The sequence below is a fragment of the Notolepis coatsorum genome, assembly GCF_963971535.1.
Source record: "Notolepis coatsorum genome assembly, chromosome: 10".
Taxonomy (NCBI): domain Eukaryota; kingdom Metazoa; phylum Chordata; class Actinopteri; order Aulopiformes; family Paralepididae; genus Notolepis; species Notolepis coatsorum.
The window spans coordinates 71,863,787-71,883,151 of record NC_140174.1 but is presented as its reverse complement, the minus strand read 5'-3'; the positions used below and the strand labels follow the sequence as shown (position 1 = coordinate 71,883,151).

Genomic DNA, 19,365 nt, shown 5'->3' with positions numbered 1-19,365 from the left:
ACACGGACGCGTTAAACTAACCTAAAGTTAGTTGTTCACCAACAATCTACAGACACAAACAAACACAGAACCGGACTGTTATATTAAATTAATTGATTGCTGTTTAACGCGTCCGATTATTCCCATCATGTCACTGCCATTGGCTCCGCGCCGCGCTCTCTCACCGGCCGTCTTACCCCACGGACGCGCGCTCGTCCTCGGCATCGCCATCGGTCAACCGCCGACGCCGCCACCTAAGTGGGAGCACCGCGCGCCCCAGCCCAGCCCCACGTTCATTGTAAACAATGATGCATGTAGTTACTGTGTAAATCGCGATTTTTTATTGGATTGTCATGACAAACCAATTCTCTAATCCAACATATATGTAAAGAAACAACATACTCCAGTTAACAGTATATTTTTTTAATGATTCGTTACGGCGTAATCAATACTTAATTGCGTTCGGGACCTCCATATTTTGGGGGTATTCATCAGAAAACTCCGCGATTCGGCTCCCATCAGTGGGGCAAGAACTGTGGATTTTCAGCCTCGCTCTCTGGAGCTTAAACGGAGTTTCGATTCCTGGCTAGAGGAGCGCGTCGCGGCTCATGCGCATGCGCGCGCTCGGCCAATCAGAGTGCAAAACGCCAATGCGGAAGCACTCTTGGGCTGCCTTTAATATAGACGCATCCTGTACAGGCTGAAAAGCGCTCCGCTGAAGCACCCGTGAGTTGGACGGCGTAACTATGATGGTGTGTGCAAGTATGCGTGTATGTATGGGCATGTGCTTGAGAGATGAATAGCGTGCATGTATGGGCGTGTGCTTGAGAGATGAAGAGCGTGTATAAGAGCATGAACCTGTGCATTTATGAATATGTGAATCCATGTGCTAGCCTTCTGACTCACGTGTGTGTGTGTGTGTGTAAATATAATTGTGTACAAGTGTGCGTGTGGGAGTAGACGAAGTGTGTGTGTGTGTGTGTGTGGGGGGGGGGGGGGGGGGGGGGGATCAGTGGACAGCCCTCCTGTCAGATGGGCCCACTAATGGGCCCCACCTATGGTAGGGGAAACACTGTTTGTAATTGTGCACCAGTATATCTGTGTCTTGACGTGTGATACGATACATACTGACTCAATTGGCAGAGTCAGCGGGAGGGGAGTCGATGGGTGGTAATCTGGTCGTTGTAAACAGCAACTCCTACAGGTCGGTCAGGGCGCCTACACAGCAAGGACAGGAGATGTCGAGGGTAGTGTGAGCCTCCCACACGTTACACATCGCCAATGAGAGTCCGCGCTGGCAGGTGAAAAGAAGTGGCTGGCTGACTCTGCATGTATCGGAGGGGACATGCGATAGATTCTTCAACCCTCCCTACGACCGACCAGTGGGGCACATGCGAGCAACGGTCAAGACAGGGGAGGGGGGAATTGGCACGACTAAATTGGGATGGGAGAAAAAACAGAAAAAGAAGGAGAAAAGGTGGATAAAAAAAAGAACACAAAATGTAATAAAATAATCGTTATTATACTTATATTATTCTAACTTAAAATGTCGGCAACAGCGTCATTTCATATATTTAATTTGTTGTCATAAACTGAGGAACATCTGATGAAAATAAAATGTGTTTTCAAAGTTATTGGTCCTCATTCTCGAACGGACTACGAGCAAATTTCATCATAACTCCACTTTTCGGGCCGATTTTGTCATTCTCGAACGGTTCCTTTTTGGGGATTCGCTCGTAGCTAAGAGCAGGATTTACGAGCACGGAAACGCAGTCGTAGATAGGACAGACTGGTTTGTGCCCGTGTTCTTAACCACATATGCATCGGGCAAAAATTGCTTGACGATTGCATACCCAAAGTAATTAGCGATTTATTATACTTTATACTTATAGCACATGCATGAGTCTGGTCTCTTTTGAAAGGAAACATTCTGATCTTTCTTCCACAACAAAGACGAATCACTCTGAGTGCTAATGAAATAGTTACAGATTTTTTTTGTATCCACTTTTTTCTATTTTTCTCCCATCCCAATTTCGTGTTTCCAATCTCCCCTCCCCTGTCTTGAACGTTGCTCGCATATGCCCCCCACTGGTCGGTTGTAGGGAGGATAGAAGCCTTGCATCACGTGTCCCCTCCAGTACACAATGAGGCAGCCTGTCACATCTTTTCACCTGCCAGCGTGGACTCTCATTGGCAAGGTGTAACATGTGGGAGGCTCACACTACCCCCGCCATTTCCTGTCTCTGCTGTGCAGGCGTCCCCCAACCGACCTGTAGGAGTCGCTGTCCACACCGTCCAGATTACCACCCATCGACTTCCACCCGCTGACTCTGCCAATTGAGTTAGTATGACGGCCGGCCCAAGCCGGAGGCAACGCCGACAGCCGGAGTCGAACCCAGAGTTACAGAGGTTTGAACACACTGATTCCATATACATCTATAGTTTATAGTTTATTCCTGGCCAGCTGCGCTCAGCACGCGCACACACACACACACACAAACACAATATAGCATATCTACTGCTGCTGGAAGATATCGCTGATCATGCAGACCAGTACCGTGACCATGCAGACCTATTCGCAGAGACCCGTGCAATACCCTGGAGCCGGACCAGACAATCAAACCCTGTGCCACCACACGTCCAGGTACTGTCCACTGTGGGCACGTGTGCAATGCATCAAGGCACCCTCCCCAGATGCGTTTCCATATCTCAACAGAAACCAATACCACTCCATCAATGTTCGCGGATATGCGCTGTCCACCTGGTTGACCCCACTCACCAACCCCCAGACGGAGCAGGAGGTGGTCTACACTGAGAGCCATGTGTGCATTACACCACCACCGTTGAGCACACCTCAGCCCACTGTTCCTCCTCCAGTGGCCAGCATCGCTCTCCTGTGTTTTGCTATTCTTTTTTTGACCCACTCCTTTTTTACTTCAGCCGCTGTGTGCTCCTCTCCTGACGCCACGTTAACCTCACCTGGTACCTCGTGCCATGCCTCTTTTCTGGGTGGCCTTGTACCCATATTGACACTACTAAATAAGATGTCACGCTAAGATGTCATGTGTCATGTATGTCATGTATGACTTACTATTACAGGGTCTTTATGCCTGTATCACTGTACTGTACATATTCATATTACAATTCTGTACATGCATCTGATGAGCGCTATTACTCAGTAGTATTTATATTTATGTTATACCCAGTTTAATCACCTGTGCATTGTATGCTACTATTGCACTTTATTGTTACATTTGTACTCTGGTTAGATGACAAGCTTATTTTGTATTGTACTTGTGCTGTATAATGACAATACATTTTATCTAATCTCATTTTGATCAGTTGCAAATTGCTTTCCCATTGCCTGTGGACTCGATCATGTGCACACGACACTGTGGATGGCCTTATAAGGAGCTGGCGGGGCATTTCTGTATGCAAATTCAGGTGTACGCACTTTCAGTTTAAGAATGAGTGACGTTCTTCATTCAGGGGATCGCAGCTGAGATCACTTTGGCCATTTATAAGCACCTTTTCACACGTTCAGGTATCCGGAGGAGCTCTATCATAAGTTTCCTCTTACAAACTTCTTATTATTATTTACGAGGAAACTTACGAGAATGTTTGACATTTACATTTAGTCATTTAGCTGACGCTTTTATCCAAAGCGACTTACAAGTTCTGTGCGACAAGACAGCAAGAAGGGTATAACTCTATCAGCTGAGTAACAATGTTCATCAAAGTGTTGCGTGTTACAGTGTAGGTTAGTTTATTAGGACAAGTGCATGACATTAAGGTTAGTCGGGGTTAGATTTTTTTTTTATTTTTTTTTTTATCATTTCAGATAATGGTTGAAGAAGTGAGTCTTTAGTCGACGGCGAAAGATTGGACGGGATTCGGCTGTCCTAACTGGGATTGGTAGTTCATTCCACCATTGTGGGGCAAGGACTGAGAATAGGCAGCTTCTCTTTGATGACCCTCCGGGAGCTTGGATAGGAGTAGATCTGAGGCGGCCAGAAGATGCAGAGCGTAGGGGTCTTGAGGGTGTGTAGTTAGAGACCATTGACCGGAGGTAGGCAGGAGCGGTTCCCTTTGCCGCACGGTATGCTAGGTCGAGGGCCTTGAAGCGGATACGTGCAGCAATGGGGAGCCAGTGCAGGTCCCTAAGAAGTGGGGTGACATGGGCCGACTTCGGTAGGTTTGAGATCAGGCGGGCCGCTGCATTTTGAATGAGTTGAAGAGGCTTGGTGGCAGTGGCCGGGAGGCCAGCTAGCAGTGCGTTGCAGTAGTCGAGGCGGGAGATGACTGTTGATTGGACGAGGAGTTGGGTGGCTTCTTTTGTCAGGAAGGGGCGTATCCTTCTGACGTTGCTCAGGAGGAATCTGCAGGTTCTGGTTGTCGCTGCGATGTGAGCAGAGAAGTTCAACTGGTCGTCGAGGACAACACCAAGGTTCTTGGCGGTCGGCGACGCGGTCACAGCTGCATTCTCGACTGTGATGGAGAGGTCGGTCAGGGGGGAGGATTTGGCCGGCAGGTGGAGCAATTCTGTTTTGCTTAGGTTCAGTTTGAGGTGGTTGGTCGTCATCCAGGCGGAGATGTCGGACAGAGAATGAGGTCCATTGTTACAACTATCATGGTATTATTAAGTACTCATATAGGTACTCTGTAGCGGTAACTACCCAAATGTAAGTACTTGTACTTGTGTTATTGGGACATCCCTAATTATGTATATGCATGTATGTGTGTGTGTATGTATGTATATGCACACGTGTGTGTGTGTGTGTGTGTGTGTGTGTGTGTGTGTGTGTGTGTGTGTGTGTGTGTGTGTGTGTGTGTGTGTGTGTGTGTGTGTGTGTGTGTGTGTGTGTGTGTGTGTGTGTGTGTGTGTGTGTGTGTGTGTGTGTGTGTGTGTGTGTGTGTGTGTGGTGCGTGTGTGTGTGCGTGCACATAAGTGCTCATGTGTTCTTTGCCTCCTCCCCATGTCCATGTGGTCTCCAGGCAGGAAGCCCACCCTGCCGCCCTGCAACCTGGAGGAGTTTAAGTGCACCAACGGTTACTGTGTGGCCCTGCCCTACGTCTGTGACCACAACGACAACTGTGGCGACCGCACGGACGAGATGGGCTGCAGTGAGTTCCACCATCCTCACCTCTGAACGGGATAATACACACCGGAACATTAGCATAATAACTCCCTGTCATACTGCTTCAAGTTGTACTGTGTTCCCGGCGGCTGGGTAGCGCAGCGGACTAAGCGCCTGCCTACCACCGCAGAGACACTGGTATCGAATCCAGCTGTCAGCGGTACCTCCGGCTTGGTGGGTCGTCATACTAACACAATTGGCAGTGTTAGCGGGTGGGAAGCCGGCGGGGTGTGTATCCTGGTCGTTGTAAACAGCGACTCCTACAGGTCGGTCGGGGTGCCTGCTCAGCGAGGAAGTAGTGTGATCCTCCCACGCGTTACGCTCCCCCAATGAGAGTCCTCACTGGCAGGTGAAAAGAAGTGGCTGGATGACTCCGAATGTATCGGAGGAGACATGTGATAGTCTTCAACCCTCCCTAGACCGGCAAGTGGGGGGCAAATGCGTGCAACGACCAGGAAAGGGGGGGAGGGGGAATTGGCATAACGACTAAATTGGGATTGGTGAAAAATACAGAAAAAGGAGGAGAAAAAGTAGATAAAAAAAAAGTTGTACTGTGTTGTTTCTAGAGGGAAATGTCAACCTCCAGGAAAATAAATGGTAGAGTGGATATGGTGGTTAAACCCTTTCACTGCCGCACTACCAAAACGGTTAACCCTTTCACTGCGACAATTCACAGAAGGTTAACCCGTTCACTGCCACACAACAGCCGACCGTCGGTTGTGTGATAGTAAAGGGGTAACCTTCTGTCGTGTGGCAGTGAAAGGGTAAAGGAACACGCCAACATTATGGGAAATGTGCTCACCATCTTCTTCAGAGTCAAACTAGAAGATATTGAAGAAGAGTTTCCTCTCTGTGCGTTCAGTAGGAAGCTATCCGGCTGCCATACCATTCATCTGTGCTAAGCTACTCAACGCACAGAGAGAAAATTGGTCTTGTCTGACACATTTCCCATAATGTTGGCATGTTCCTTTAATGTAGTTGTGATAGCAGTGGTGGCTTGGTAGGCTACTGCTAGATCCTGACTGATACTGGATTTTGGGGTCGATATTTGGGAGTAAATAAATCATGATTAGTATGGTTTGGTACTAAGTCTGCATGGGACCAGCATAAATCGGGCGTGGCTGTAAGGAGGAGACCTGGTTGGTTCCAATGAGGATGTTTTCATTCAGATAGTTTGAAGTCAGAGGTCAAGGGACCCCCTTTGAAAAATAATTTGGAGCTGTATCTACCCCTATGAACTCCTGAAGATCTCTAGTTTCATATGATGCCAATATCTTTCTGCCTATATAAAATTAGCCTGTTAAAGCCTGTAAAAGAGAGCTTATCAACCATTGGGATGTCGGTAACTTACATGCTGATACCAATATTTACATTTACATTTACATTTAGTCATTTAGCTGACGCTTTTATCCAAAGCGACTTACAAGTTCTGTACGACAAGCCATCAGGAAGGGCACAACTCTATCAGCTGAGCAACAATGTTCATCAAAGTGTTGAGTGCTACAGTGTAGGTTAGTTTATTAGGACAAGTGCATGACAGTACGGTTAGTTAGGGTTAGATTTTTTTATTGTTTTTTTTTTTTTTTTTTTTTTTTAATATAGCGCCTGAGAAGCCAATATCGGCCAATAATATTGCCCGGCTGATATATCTCTATATACCGTATTGTGCCGAATATAAGACGATAATATTTACTACTCTACTCTACCATGTCTCTCCCTATTTGTGGTCTAAGGCAAAGCCTCCAGTCCAGATGTAGCTATGCCAGGCTTTCCCAACCTTAGGTCCCCGGTATCAAAACCAGGCCTGTGGGGAAAAAACTTAAGGAAACTTAAATGACTTATAATAAAATAATTGGAAAGTGAAATATTAGTTAGGGCCAGGCTACTTTTAAAACCCACAATGAAACTATTGCTAAATATGTTCATTGGATACTTTTTGCTACTAATCTTTCTGTTGCTATGGCTCATCACTGCTGAATGAATTCAAGGAAACACTAATATGCTGTGTTTGCGTGCGTGTGTGCGTGTGTGCGTGTGCATGACCAGATTTCGGCAATGAGCGGAACTGCGATGAGAAGCTGTGTGAGCATGAGTGCACCAACCTGAACGGTACCGGCTTCATCTGCTCCTGCAGACCTGGTTACCTGGTGGACCCTGACAGCACCTACAACTGCCTGGGTAGGACACACACACACACACACACGCACGCACACACACACACACACACGCACGCACGCACGCACGCACGCACGCACGCACGCACGCACACACACACACACACACACACACACACACACACACACACACACACACACACACACACACACACACACACACACACACACACACACACACACACACACACACACACACACACACACACACTACAGTATGTGACTGTGTCCAGCAATTTGTGGCCCATGCCTCCCTCTGTAATGTTTTTGATTTTTACAGATTATGGAAGTACAGAATCAAATGAAGCTTTCAAATGATGTGTCATACCGTACATCAATACAACAAATATTTGAAGAAGATATGTTTATTTCAATCTAGTTAAACCTCAAGTCTCCTCAACTTCAAACCTCAAGAAAAACTGAGAAAAGACTATCTAAAGTTTGGCTGCATTTTTAACACCATGGCAGTCAGGTACTATTGTGAACAATAGCTCTTATGTCCACCCCTAACCACTTCCCCACTGGATTAGCTGACATCTGTCACAGACTTCGCTGCATTATGGATTCTCTTATAGAATAGAATAGACCTTTACCGGGGCCAGTTTCTAATTGCAGCCACCCGTAGGTGCTCTTTGAGAGCGGTTTTGGAGGAGGGTAGGGATTCACATAATTTTTTACATGTTAAAACTACATTAATTCCTTTCCTTTCACTCCTACAGTGTCATTTATATCTAGAGCATACATGTGAATGACACAAAACACCACCCAAAGTTGCCATGCTGGTTTTTTCTCCTATCCTCCGTGTTAAAACGTCTGTAAAAACACTGTGCAGTTACCTCGTGGCCACAGGGTGGCAATCTTACATAATGCAGCTTTGAGTATAGTGTACTAGGTCTTATATCTCCTTTGGAGGAGGGGGTAGTGGTAGATGTTTGTTTTCCCATGCAGGAGACCCCAGTTTGATTTCTCCAACTCTGTTACACAGGCACGCACGCACACGCACGCAGGCAGGCAGGCAGGCAAAAAATGATTATTTTTTAATTGCTCACCGCAACCAGCCTGTGGATATTCCTCCACCCCAGAGAGAGAGAGAGAGAGAGAGAGAGAGAGAGAGAGAGAGAGAGAGAGAGAGAGAGAGAGACTCTACAAAAGTACATTCGTCTGTAAACGGTTAGCAGGACTTGTTCCTGTTTGCGGACGACTCAGCCCAGCTGGTCTCTGACAAGAACAAGTTACAGGTTGAAAAAACCCTTAGCTCGGAACTAGGCAAAATCTGCATATGGCTCGCTGATAACAAACTATCATTACACATGGGCAAAACAGAGTCCATTCTCTTCGGTTCAAATAACAAACTCAGCAAGACCGACGGCTTCTCAGTTACAGTGGGTGACAAGGAAAGAAGAAATTACCTACCTGGGTTCCATCCTAGAGGCAAATCTTTCCTGTGACAAAATGGCATCCAATGTAATAAAAAAAAGTCAACCAACAAACTCGATTCTTGTACCGGATCTCCTCACTGGTAAACAAGAATACCCTGAAGACTCTGGCAGGAGCACTCATTCAAGGGTACTACGACTATGCTTGCACCTCATGGTACCAAAGCACCTCAAAGGCGCTAAAAACTAAATTACAAACATCTCAAAACAAACTGGTCAGACTACTGCTTGACCTTACTCCTAGAACCCACCTCACCCCTGCCCACTTTGACAACCTAGGATGGCTTAGAGTAGACGACAGAGTACAGCAACTTGCAATGGGCCTGGTCTACAAGATACACTACACGACCAAGGTACCCATGTACATGTCAAAATACTTTCCAAAGGTCAGTGAATACCACGACCACAACACCAGAGGGAGCTCCACAAATCATGTTAAACCCAGATTTGGCTCAAACAAGGGACTAAACACGTTTTGCAATTATGCCACATCAATGTGGAACGCCCTACCCAAAGCTGTAAAGGAATGTGAATCACTACCCACTTTCAAAACCACTCTCAAAGAACACCTACGGGAGACTGCAATTCGAAACTGGACCCTGTAAATGTCCTAACCCAACCCCCTCCAATGTACAGTAAATGACCAAGTATGGTTTTGTCAATATTCCAATGTACAGTTTTGCTTGTACAGATGTACAGTGTCCCCCACCCACCCACCCCTCCAATTGTATGTATTGAGCTGTACTGTATTGTACCCATTCTGCAATCTGTTAATAAAGTTTTCAATCAATCAATCAATCAATCAATCAATCAATCAATCAATCAATCAAAGGAAATAAATATTGGACTCATCCCGTTCAGTGGCTTGTGTGACTTCTGCAACAGCAGGCTCTGTCCTACCTTGTGATCTGAAGGGGCAGTTTGGTTCTGTTTGAAGTTATTTAGCCTCTTACAGGAAGGTCAGTTGGCCATGTTACCGGACGTTGGGTGTTATTTAGCTTCTTACAGGAAGGTCAGTTGACATTGGGTGTTTTCACAAAGCAGGCAAATGCAACTTGTGAATGTAACATACTTTTCATTCGTACTTTATAATTCCTTTTTGCTGTTGCACACAGGAGCAGAGTGCGCACCCTGAGATCAATCGGTAGTTCGTTCAGAGGGGAGAGGACAGAGGAGAGGGAGGGGGTGTTAATATAATAAAATATTATATAAAAACATTTACAGTATTTTATATACTTTTTTTTATGTAATCCTGAAGAACAACTCCCCGGTTTTAAAAATGGTATCAGTAATCTGATTTACGTCTTTTTTCTGTAACTATATTAGAATACAGTTAATATTTTTTATCCTGATTACGTGACGCCCATTGCTGTATTCCTCAAACCTGCATATTGACAATAAGAGCTTTTGGAAACAATCTTTTGTCATGTCTTTTTTATATGTGCAAATGGCAATATACAATTTTACTGAACTGTTCCAACATCCAACCCGCTGTCTCCCTGCTCCCCTCCAGATATTAACGAGTGTGAGGTGTTTGGGACATGTCCCCAGGCCTGTAAGAACACCAAGGGAGGCTACAACTGTGAGTGCGTCCCCGGCTACAGGAAGGTGGGCGGCGGTGATATGTGTGAGGCAGAAGGTGAGAGACCCTCTGCTGTGTCCTATTAAAGCCCATGGGTCAGGTTTGTCTTTTGCAAGCTGCTTACCATAGACCAGAGTCTTAGAGAGGCTCTGCCAAGAGAGGTCTGGAGACATTCACAGTATAATACATTACTATATACTGTAGCTATATTATATTTTAAATATATATATTATAGCCATAGTAATTTATTATAGTGTGAATTTCTGAAGACCTCTATTGTGGAGGTGCAGCGATTCGGAAAATCTCTTGATTTGATTTCAATTATTGGGGTCATGATTCGAAATCAAATCGATTCTCGATTCATAATTAATTCTCGATTCAATGCATGCATAGATTTGATTCTAGATAGCTGTTTTCAGTTACTTTTCCCATTTGGCTGCAGTGGATAATTGGTCTCAAATAAATTAAATCACACTGAATCAAATCTCAACCTTTACTCAATGTAAACTTTGAGTAAGTATTTATTTTCCAGTTTAGTGACTCAGTCATATGAAACATAGACTTGAACAGAAACATGTTACTGGCAGTGTTCTGCAATAACAAAGCAATGCACAAAAGAACACCTCTACTAGAGCCTGAGGTATGGCCAGCAACAGTGTTCTAGTAATAATGTTTAAATATTTGCCTACAAGTACAACGTGTTCACTAGATACAAAAAGTGTCTGGAGATCAGTGTTCTTTTATCTCAGTGTTTATAAACATTGTGTTTTGAACCTGTGTTTTGTGTTTTGAACTTGTGTTTTAAACTTGTGTTTTGAACCTGTTTTGTACTTGTGATTTGTGTTTTGAACTTGTGTTTTGCATTTCAAATTTGTCTTGTGTGTTGAACGTGTGTTGAACTTGTGTGTTGAACTTGTGTGTTGAACTTGTGTGTTGAACTTGTGTCTTCCTCCAGGTTCAGCTCCCTTGCTGCTGCTACCAGAGAACGTTCGTATCCGCAGGTTCAATCTGCAGACAGAGGCTTATCATGACTTCCTGCAGGAACAAGAACACATCATGGCTCTGGACTACGACTGGAACCATGACAACACCGGCCTCAGTACGACACACACACACTTACACACACTCACACACACACTTATACACACATATACGTATACTGCATAGACCTTTGCTGTCGCAGCCCCTGAACTGTGGAACAGCATCCCCACCTCCATTAGGCTTGCCCCCTCGATAGATGCCTTCAAATCTAGGCTCAAAACCCACTTCTACCTACTAGCCTTTCCCGTTCACTGACTCATGCCCTGTTTTCCTACAGTATGTGTTTGCCTGTGTGCCCTCCCATAAAACGGAGTGTGATTGTTGTCAATATGTATCTATGTGTATCTACCCTCTGTACAGCACTTTGGTTGACACGTGTCATGTTAACCCATTCTCCGCCATTCACGTGTTAAGGCGGGTTTCTCCGCCATGCGTTGTCTGCCAATAACTCCGTAAGGCGTTTTTGAGATCAATATTTCATATTTTCATCATGATATTCATATTTCACCCACGGAGTCTTGGGTGATGCTGTCTGATCCATCACAACTCTGCAACGCTTCAATACCGCCACCTGGTGGCCGATCGGCGAGTTGCCAAACCGGAAGTTGCCCAAACCGGAAGTGGTCCGTCCCCTATTTTCATCCGGCCACTCGCTTATCGTCCCGGGGCTCAATACAGACGCAGTCGATATAGATCTATGCCATAACTCAATAATCAACATGATTTGGACGTGTATTAGTAATATACAAACCGGAAATGGATCGCATCGATCAACATCCCATAATAGCGATATTTTTGCTCCAGTGTGATCGCCCAACGCTACGAGGAGACTGGGGTGAGTTTCAGCGTTTTTCTTTACCATTTTCGATACAAACTGCTCTGATCAATATATCACCCATACTACATGAATCATTTAACGTCGGTCATTGAATTATAAACGACCCCCCCCCCTCCATTCACCCGCAGATGACCAGTCATGACGTTTAGGACCATGTACAGTTGAAATTTTTAATATAACGTTGATCGGTATCAAACTGCATTTGATCATCTAATATATGCATTTATGCCTATATCTCACGTTCTATGAAATACTGCAGAAAACGATAAAAACATATTTATACTCTAGACGGTATTTTAGTATGAATGTGTGAATGAAAAAGTAAAACGTTCCTACATCCTGAACGATAGATAATTGATGTTGAATGGGCCATAGTAATGTCAATTTAGCAATACAATTTAAAAAGTTATAGCCCTGCAAAGAAGGTGAACATCTCCATAGACAAATAGCGCTGGCAGAGGATGGTTTAGGATGGATATAAGCCCGGCAGAGAATGGGTTAAATGTGCTATATAAATCAATCTGATTGATTGATACACACACACAGTATACACTCAAATATTGAGATTCAGATTCAGATAAATTTATTGTCACAGCTTTTTTAAATGTACATACATTCAGAAAAACTGTGAGATGCTTGTTTTTCCCGGCTCCTCAACTGTAGTAGATTTGTAAACATAGTACTACATATACAGTACATACAATTATGTTCTACATACATACAATTATGTAATACTCATGTCTTAAATTTTTTTATAATTTTGTATTGTTTTTTATTTTAATTATTGTTGTATTATATTTATTTAATTATTATTGTTGTTACTATTATGGTATTACTGTTAATTATTAGGATTTAAATTGTACATTTGAAATTATTTTTATGAAAAATCTCTTGAAAATGAGATATCTATCTTAATTTGACTTATCTGATTAAATAAAGGTTTTATATATATACAGTATATACACACACACACACACACACACACATGCATGCATGTACACTGATGCATATACTGTAGAGAGCGACACATACACACATTGACAACACAAGACAATACTTTTTCACTATTTTAAATATTACTAAAAAAATATACCAAACTCTCACTGTGATGTGTGTTATCAGGCCTGGTGTACTTCACTGTCATGTGTGCTATCAGGCATGGTGTACTTCACTGTGATGTGTGTTATCAGGCATGGTGTACTTCACTGTCATGTGTGTTATCAGGCCTGGTGTACTTCACTGTGATGTGTGTTATCAGGCATGGTGTACTTCACTGTGATGTGCGTTATCAGGCATGGTGTACTTCACGGTGGCCGGTAAGGATTCCACACCGGGTGCCATTAAGAGGGCGTACATACCCACAGTGGACGATGGCAGCAACAACATCGGTGCTGCTGTCAACCTGGGCCTCAAGTACATCACCAGACCAGACGGCATTGCAGTGGACTGGGTGGGCAGGTGAGGTGGCACTGCCAGCTTGTACAGTAGCTTCATTTCCTACTGTTTGGTGTTCTATACTTGTTCTATACTGGTGAGGCCTTTTTTTAATTGAACCTTTATTTAACCGGGCTTTCTGTTCATCCGCTCCCAGTCTGTGGAATGCTCTCCCTGACCACCTGTGGATGCTTTTAAACCTTTTACTGCCACACTACAGAAGGTTAATAATAATAATAATAATAATAATAAATCAAATTTATATAGCGCCTTTCATAGAACCCAAGGTCGCTTTACAATGAGGACAAAAAATAGGGCAAGGAAAGTAGGGGGGGAGGGGGAAGAGGGGATGAGGGAAAGTAGGGGATAATGGACCTAATTTAATCTAAAACTAACTGATGGGGAAAGCCTTGGTGAAGAGGTGTGTTTTTAGAGCGGATATGAAGGTGTCCAGGGTTGGGGCGTTGCGGATTTCGGGGGGGAGAGAGTTCCAGAGGGTAGGGGACGCCACGCTGAAGGCTCTGTCCCCAAAAGTCCGTAACCTGGTGCGAGGGATGGAGAGGAGACCTAGATCAGAGGATCGTAGGTTCCGGGATGGAGTGTACTGGTGGAGGAGATCAGACAGGTACCGGGGGGCGAGGGCATGGAGGGATTTGTAGGTGAGGAGCAGGAGTTTGAAGGTGATGCGGAACCTGACTGGAAGCCAGTGGAGATGGATGAGGGTGGGGGTGATGTGCTGCCAGGGCTTGGTGTGAGTGAGAACCCTGGCAGCTGAGTTCTGGACATACTGGAGCCTGTCCAGGGCTTTGCTGGGTACCCCGAACAGGACTCCATTACAGTAGTCCAACCGGGAGGTGACAAATGAGTGGATCAGGGTCTCCGCCACAGAGTCTGAGAGTGAGGGTCGGAGACGGGAGATGTTCCTGAGGTGGTAGAAGGCAGACTTGGTGACAGATTTGATGTGGGAGTGAAATGAAAGTGTGGAGTCAAGGGTGACGCCCAGGTTACGGACTTCGAGAGACGGGGAGATGGAACAGCCGTCAACGTGGAGGAGGAGATCTCCAACCTTCCCGAGCAGTGCCTTGGGGGCCACAACCATGAGCTCTGTCTTTTTGCTGTTGAGTTTAAGTAATTTGGTTGCCATCCAGGTTTTTATAGCGTGGAGGCAGTTGACTACAGACTGTGGGGGGAGCTGGGAGGATGGTGAGGTGCTGATGTAGAGCTGAGTATCATCTGCATAACAGTGAAAGTTGAGTCCGTGGTGACGTATAATCTGACCGAGGGGGAGCATGTAAATGGTGAATAGTAGGGGACCCAGCACAGAGCCCTGGGGGACACCGTGGTTGACTGGGGCCGGGGGGGAGGATGAGCCGCTGACGCTGACAAACTGAGATCTATTTGTGAGATATGAATGAAACCATGACAGAGCTGTACCGGTGATGCCTAGGTTGTCGGAGAGGCATTTGAGGAGGACTGAGTGGGATATTGTGTCGAACGCCGCAGAGAGGTCGAGAAGGATGAGGAGGCTGATGTGTCCGGAGTCTGCAGCAAGGAGGAGGTCATTAGTGATCTTGATGAGGGCGGTCTCTGTGCTGTGATGTGCTCGGTAGGCTGACTGAAGGGGTTCGTAGAGCTCATGGTTGGACAGATGTTGATGAAGCTGGGCGGCGACTGCCCTTTCCAAGGTTTTGCTTAGGAAAGGAAGGTTGGAGATCGGCCGGTAGTTGTCCAGCACCTCAGGGTCCAAACCAGGCTTTTTTAGGATGGGAGTGATGGAGGCGGTTTTGAAACAGGAGGGAACTATTCCAGATGACAGAGAGGAGTTGATGATGTCCGTTATGATGGGGCAGAGGGTAGGAAGGCAGGCCTTGACCAGTACCTTAGGCATGGGGTCGAGGGAGCAGGTGGAAGCTTTGGCTCTGGTAACCAGCTTCATGACCAGCGGAACATCCACTGGGGAGAAGGAGGAGAGAGAGCACTGGGGATGGAGGGATGTAGCTGGGTTACCGTCGGTAGTGTGATAGTAAAGGGTTAACCTTCTGTAGTGTGGCAGTGAAAGGGTTAACCGGCTGTCGTGTAGCGGTGAAAGGGTTAACCTTCTGTGTATTGTCGCAGTGAAAGGGTTAACCGTTTGGTAGTTAGTAATAATAATGGATTCGATTTATATAGCGCTCTTCGTGACACCCCAGAGACCCCAGAGCGCTTACAGAGTCCATTATTCATTCATACACAGTCATACCGGTGGTGGTAAGCTACAATTGCAGCCAGAGCTGCCCTGAGGCAGACTCACGGAAGCGTGGCGAATAATCATCGCCTACGGCCCCTCCGACCACCACCAACATTCATTCACATGCATACACATTCATACAAGGCAAGTAGGTTAAGTGTCTTGCCCAAGGACACAACGGCAGTGGGATGGACATGGGCTTGAGCGGGATTCGAACCACCAACCCTTCGATCATTGGACGACCCGCTCTACCCCTGAGCCACACCGCCCCACGAGTTAGTTAGGGTCGTTAGGGTCTCAAAACTCATCTTTTTAATAGAGCCTTTTGTTGATTGTTATCTAGTTTTAGCTCCACACATTTTATGTTCTTTTACCAGCTTTAGCCCTTCTTATTTGATGTTTTTTTTTTTTTTTTTTTTTTTTTTACTATTTTTAGTGTTCTTTTTACTCCTTACTAGTTTAAAAAAAAAAAATTGGTCTTTTTCCCCCTCCATTTTCCTCCGATTTTCTCCCATCCCAATGTTAGTCGTATGCCAATTCCCAGTCCCTTCCTGGTCGCTGCGCTTTACCCCCCACAGTCAGATCATTTGGGAGAGTGGAGGCTACCACGTGCTTCCTCCGACACACGTCCAGCCAATCACCGCTTCTTTTCACCTGGCAGCGCGGATTCTCATTGAGAGGGCGTAGCGTGTGGGAGGACCACACTATCCCCCTCACGTCCAATCCGCGCTTAGCAGGCGCCCCGACCGAACTGTAGGAGTCGCTGTTTACAACGACCCGGACCCACCCCGCCAGCTTCTCCCACCCTCTGATACAGCCAATTGTATCAGTGCAGACGGCCAGCCAAGCTGGTGACAACCCCGGAGCTGTGAGCTGGATTCGAACAGGCGAATCAAGCTCACAGCTCCGGGGCTGGTGACGAACGCAATCTCCGCTCGACCACCTAACCGCCTCACTCCTTACTAGTTTTAACCATTTAAACACACACCAAACAAACAACAAAATTATATTTAGAAGGTATGTAAGCCATGAAGCAGAACAGACTATTTACATTTTTTATTATATTTATGGGGCTTTGCTATACCATGCAAGCTCAGTCATAAGGTCATTAATTAAAACACAAGAATTCACCTATGCCATGCCATTCATAATGTTGTGGCATACCGGTAGGTGTAGCCATGTTGTTGTGGTTCCAGTCGTAATCCAGAGCCATGATGTGTTAGTGTTAAGTCAACTTGAAACTGAACAACTAGTGTTGTGTATGTACAACATGTCATTAAAGAGTACTATTGTAACTGAGGGGTACAATTCCCTGACTGTATTGATAAGTATGGTATCATTAAACCACTACCGCTTGATGTACTTTAACTTCTGGCCATCCAGTACACGATATCTAAGTATGATGAACACTTTCCCACATATGAAATCAGGTCCACACAAATATAACAGTCGAAGGTTTAATATAGCAAAAGGTATATACAACATTCACTTAATTACATTTATGATTTGAATGCACTTGTAAGGCAAATGAGTATTCGTAGGCAAATCAACACTGAATGTCCAATCTCTGGTTACGCAGGAAGCAAGTATACAACCTGGTTCTTTAGGGAAACTATAGCGATGGTACTTAAGGATTATAGCGGGATACTAAAGGGGTCCTGCTGGTTGTAAGTCAGTAAGGGGGGGGGGGGTTTGGAGAGCCGTCAGCTGCATCCCACCTGGCCAACGATTCCTGGGGAGAATTCAGGTACAGAAAACAGTGCCCGCAGGATCTTGATCCACAGATGAATACACTTGGGCCCTCTTGTAGACGGTAGCTGTAGGTCCACAACGAAGGAGAAGCGAGGCGGCCTCGGTCTGGGTTGAGCGCCGTCTCACCTGGGCTCCTCTCGGGGGTAATTCCAACACTCACTGGCGTTGGCTGTTATCCGCTCCACAAATCAAAGCACCCAAAGCAAATAGATATTCCATGCCGTATAGGCTCAGCAGTCGTCCGGGTAGGTAATCCAATGTGCAGGTCCACTCGTCCTCGCCCAGAACTCCTCGGATGAAAGCACCACGCGTGGTCTGCCCAGCCTGGTTAAGACTCTAGATAACGCGAGGAAACGATGGGGGTGCTGCTCACTTTAGAACTCTAACCGAACGATGCACCATACATAATAGACTATTATTAACTTAATAGAAATACGTCCCACTCGACGGTACAGTGCCAAACTATGACAATTCAGCTATGAATTTACACGAGGTCTCAATGCCTATTCTGGGGCCAAAATAGGCCATACTGCACCACACGTGGGTCTTGGGTGAGGCTTCATGTCTGTTACTAGGTTGGAGGGTAAAGGACTAATGGACTAAAAGAAAGTTCTACTTTACTTGCGCCCTATTTATATGCACGGTGAACAAATAGTACCATTCGTATTTCGGTAGCCGTATTCCTACGCGGAACCGGGGCTAGTTGGGACATGTTCGTCGGCACTATTGAACTTGACTCAAGGGGCCTGTCTGCTGGCGCCAGGTTCTTGTCCAATGAGAGAATTAACTATTATGGGCTGTAGTAGACTAAAGGGATATTCAGTGTATATGTACAAAGAATATACAAGGGATATCAAACAATATACAAATACTATTAAATATATATCCATAAATAAATATATATATTCGGTTTAATCTGATCCTTCACAACAGCCGCCCCCTAATTAGTCCCACCTAATTAGCTAAGCAGAGACAGATTAACCGCACTGTCTACCACTCAAGGTCCGCTGTAAGGGTCAGTCAACTCACAAAGTCATGGGGTCATGGTCGTCATCGATAGTGTCTGGGAGTCTTGGCAGTTCTATTAGCCTCGCCACGGGTCGTGTGTAAGTTCGCCCTTGGACGAGCACTTCAGCTGCTCGGACCTTGCCATCGGCACCGGTGATCACTTTGCTTACGCGGCCAGCCGGCCACATAGCTCTGGGTAGTGACTGGTCGATAATCATGACGACTGTTCCTTCTGTCAAATTGTCTCTCTCTTTTACCCACTTCTGGCGGGTCTGTAGATACGGTAGATAGTGGAGTAGGAAGCTATTCCAAAACTTGTCAGCCAGTACTTGACTGTACCTCCACATTCTTCGGCCGTTCGCTTCTTCAGGCCTGTACATTGTCTGGGGTAGCGCGGGGTCCAGCCGCCCCATCAAGAGTGTGTTGGGGGTGACTGGGTCGACATCTGCTACATCACTTGAGACGTAACCGAGGGGCTTGGAGTTCAATACTCCCTCGATCTCCGTGAGGACTGTCATTAGGACTTCTTCCGCCACAGTCTGGGCCCCAAGCACGGCGTACAGGGCTGTCTTTATGGAACGTACTTCTCGTTCCCAGGTTCCACCGAAGTGGGGTGCGTTCGGGGGATTAAACTGGAAGTCAATCTGGGATGGAGCGAGGTGGGTCTTAAGTTCTGGGCCCATAGCTTGGAAGCTCTCTCTCAGCTCTCTTTCTCCGCCTTTGAAGTTTGTCCCGTGATCAGACAACAATGTAGAC

General features: G+C 45.8%; 1 protein-coding gene across 1 annotated transcript in view; it reads left to right on the top strand.

Annotated features, from left to right (window-relative positions):
- lrp2b (low density lipoprotein receptor-related protein 2b) overlaps positions 1-19,365 on the top strand; it is a gene marked incomplete at its 5' end in the record, with an annotated part of 304,974 nt that overhangs the window by 210,114 nt on the left and 75,495 nt on the right. The window contains 5 exons of the mRNA XM_084323212.1: positions 4,975-5,103; positions 7,164-7,295; positions 10,241-10,366; positions 11,265-11,408; positions 13,481-13,646. Coding sequence (XP_084179338.1) covers positions 4,975-5,103; positions 7,164-7,295; positions 10,241-10,366; positions 11,265-11,408; positions 13,481-13,646 — 697 coding nt within the window. The remainder of the gene's footprint in view (positions 1-4,974; positions 5,104-7,163; positions 7,296-10,240; positions 10,367-11,264; positions 11,409-13,480; positions 13,647-19,365) is intronic.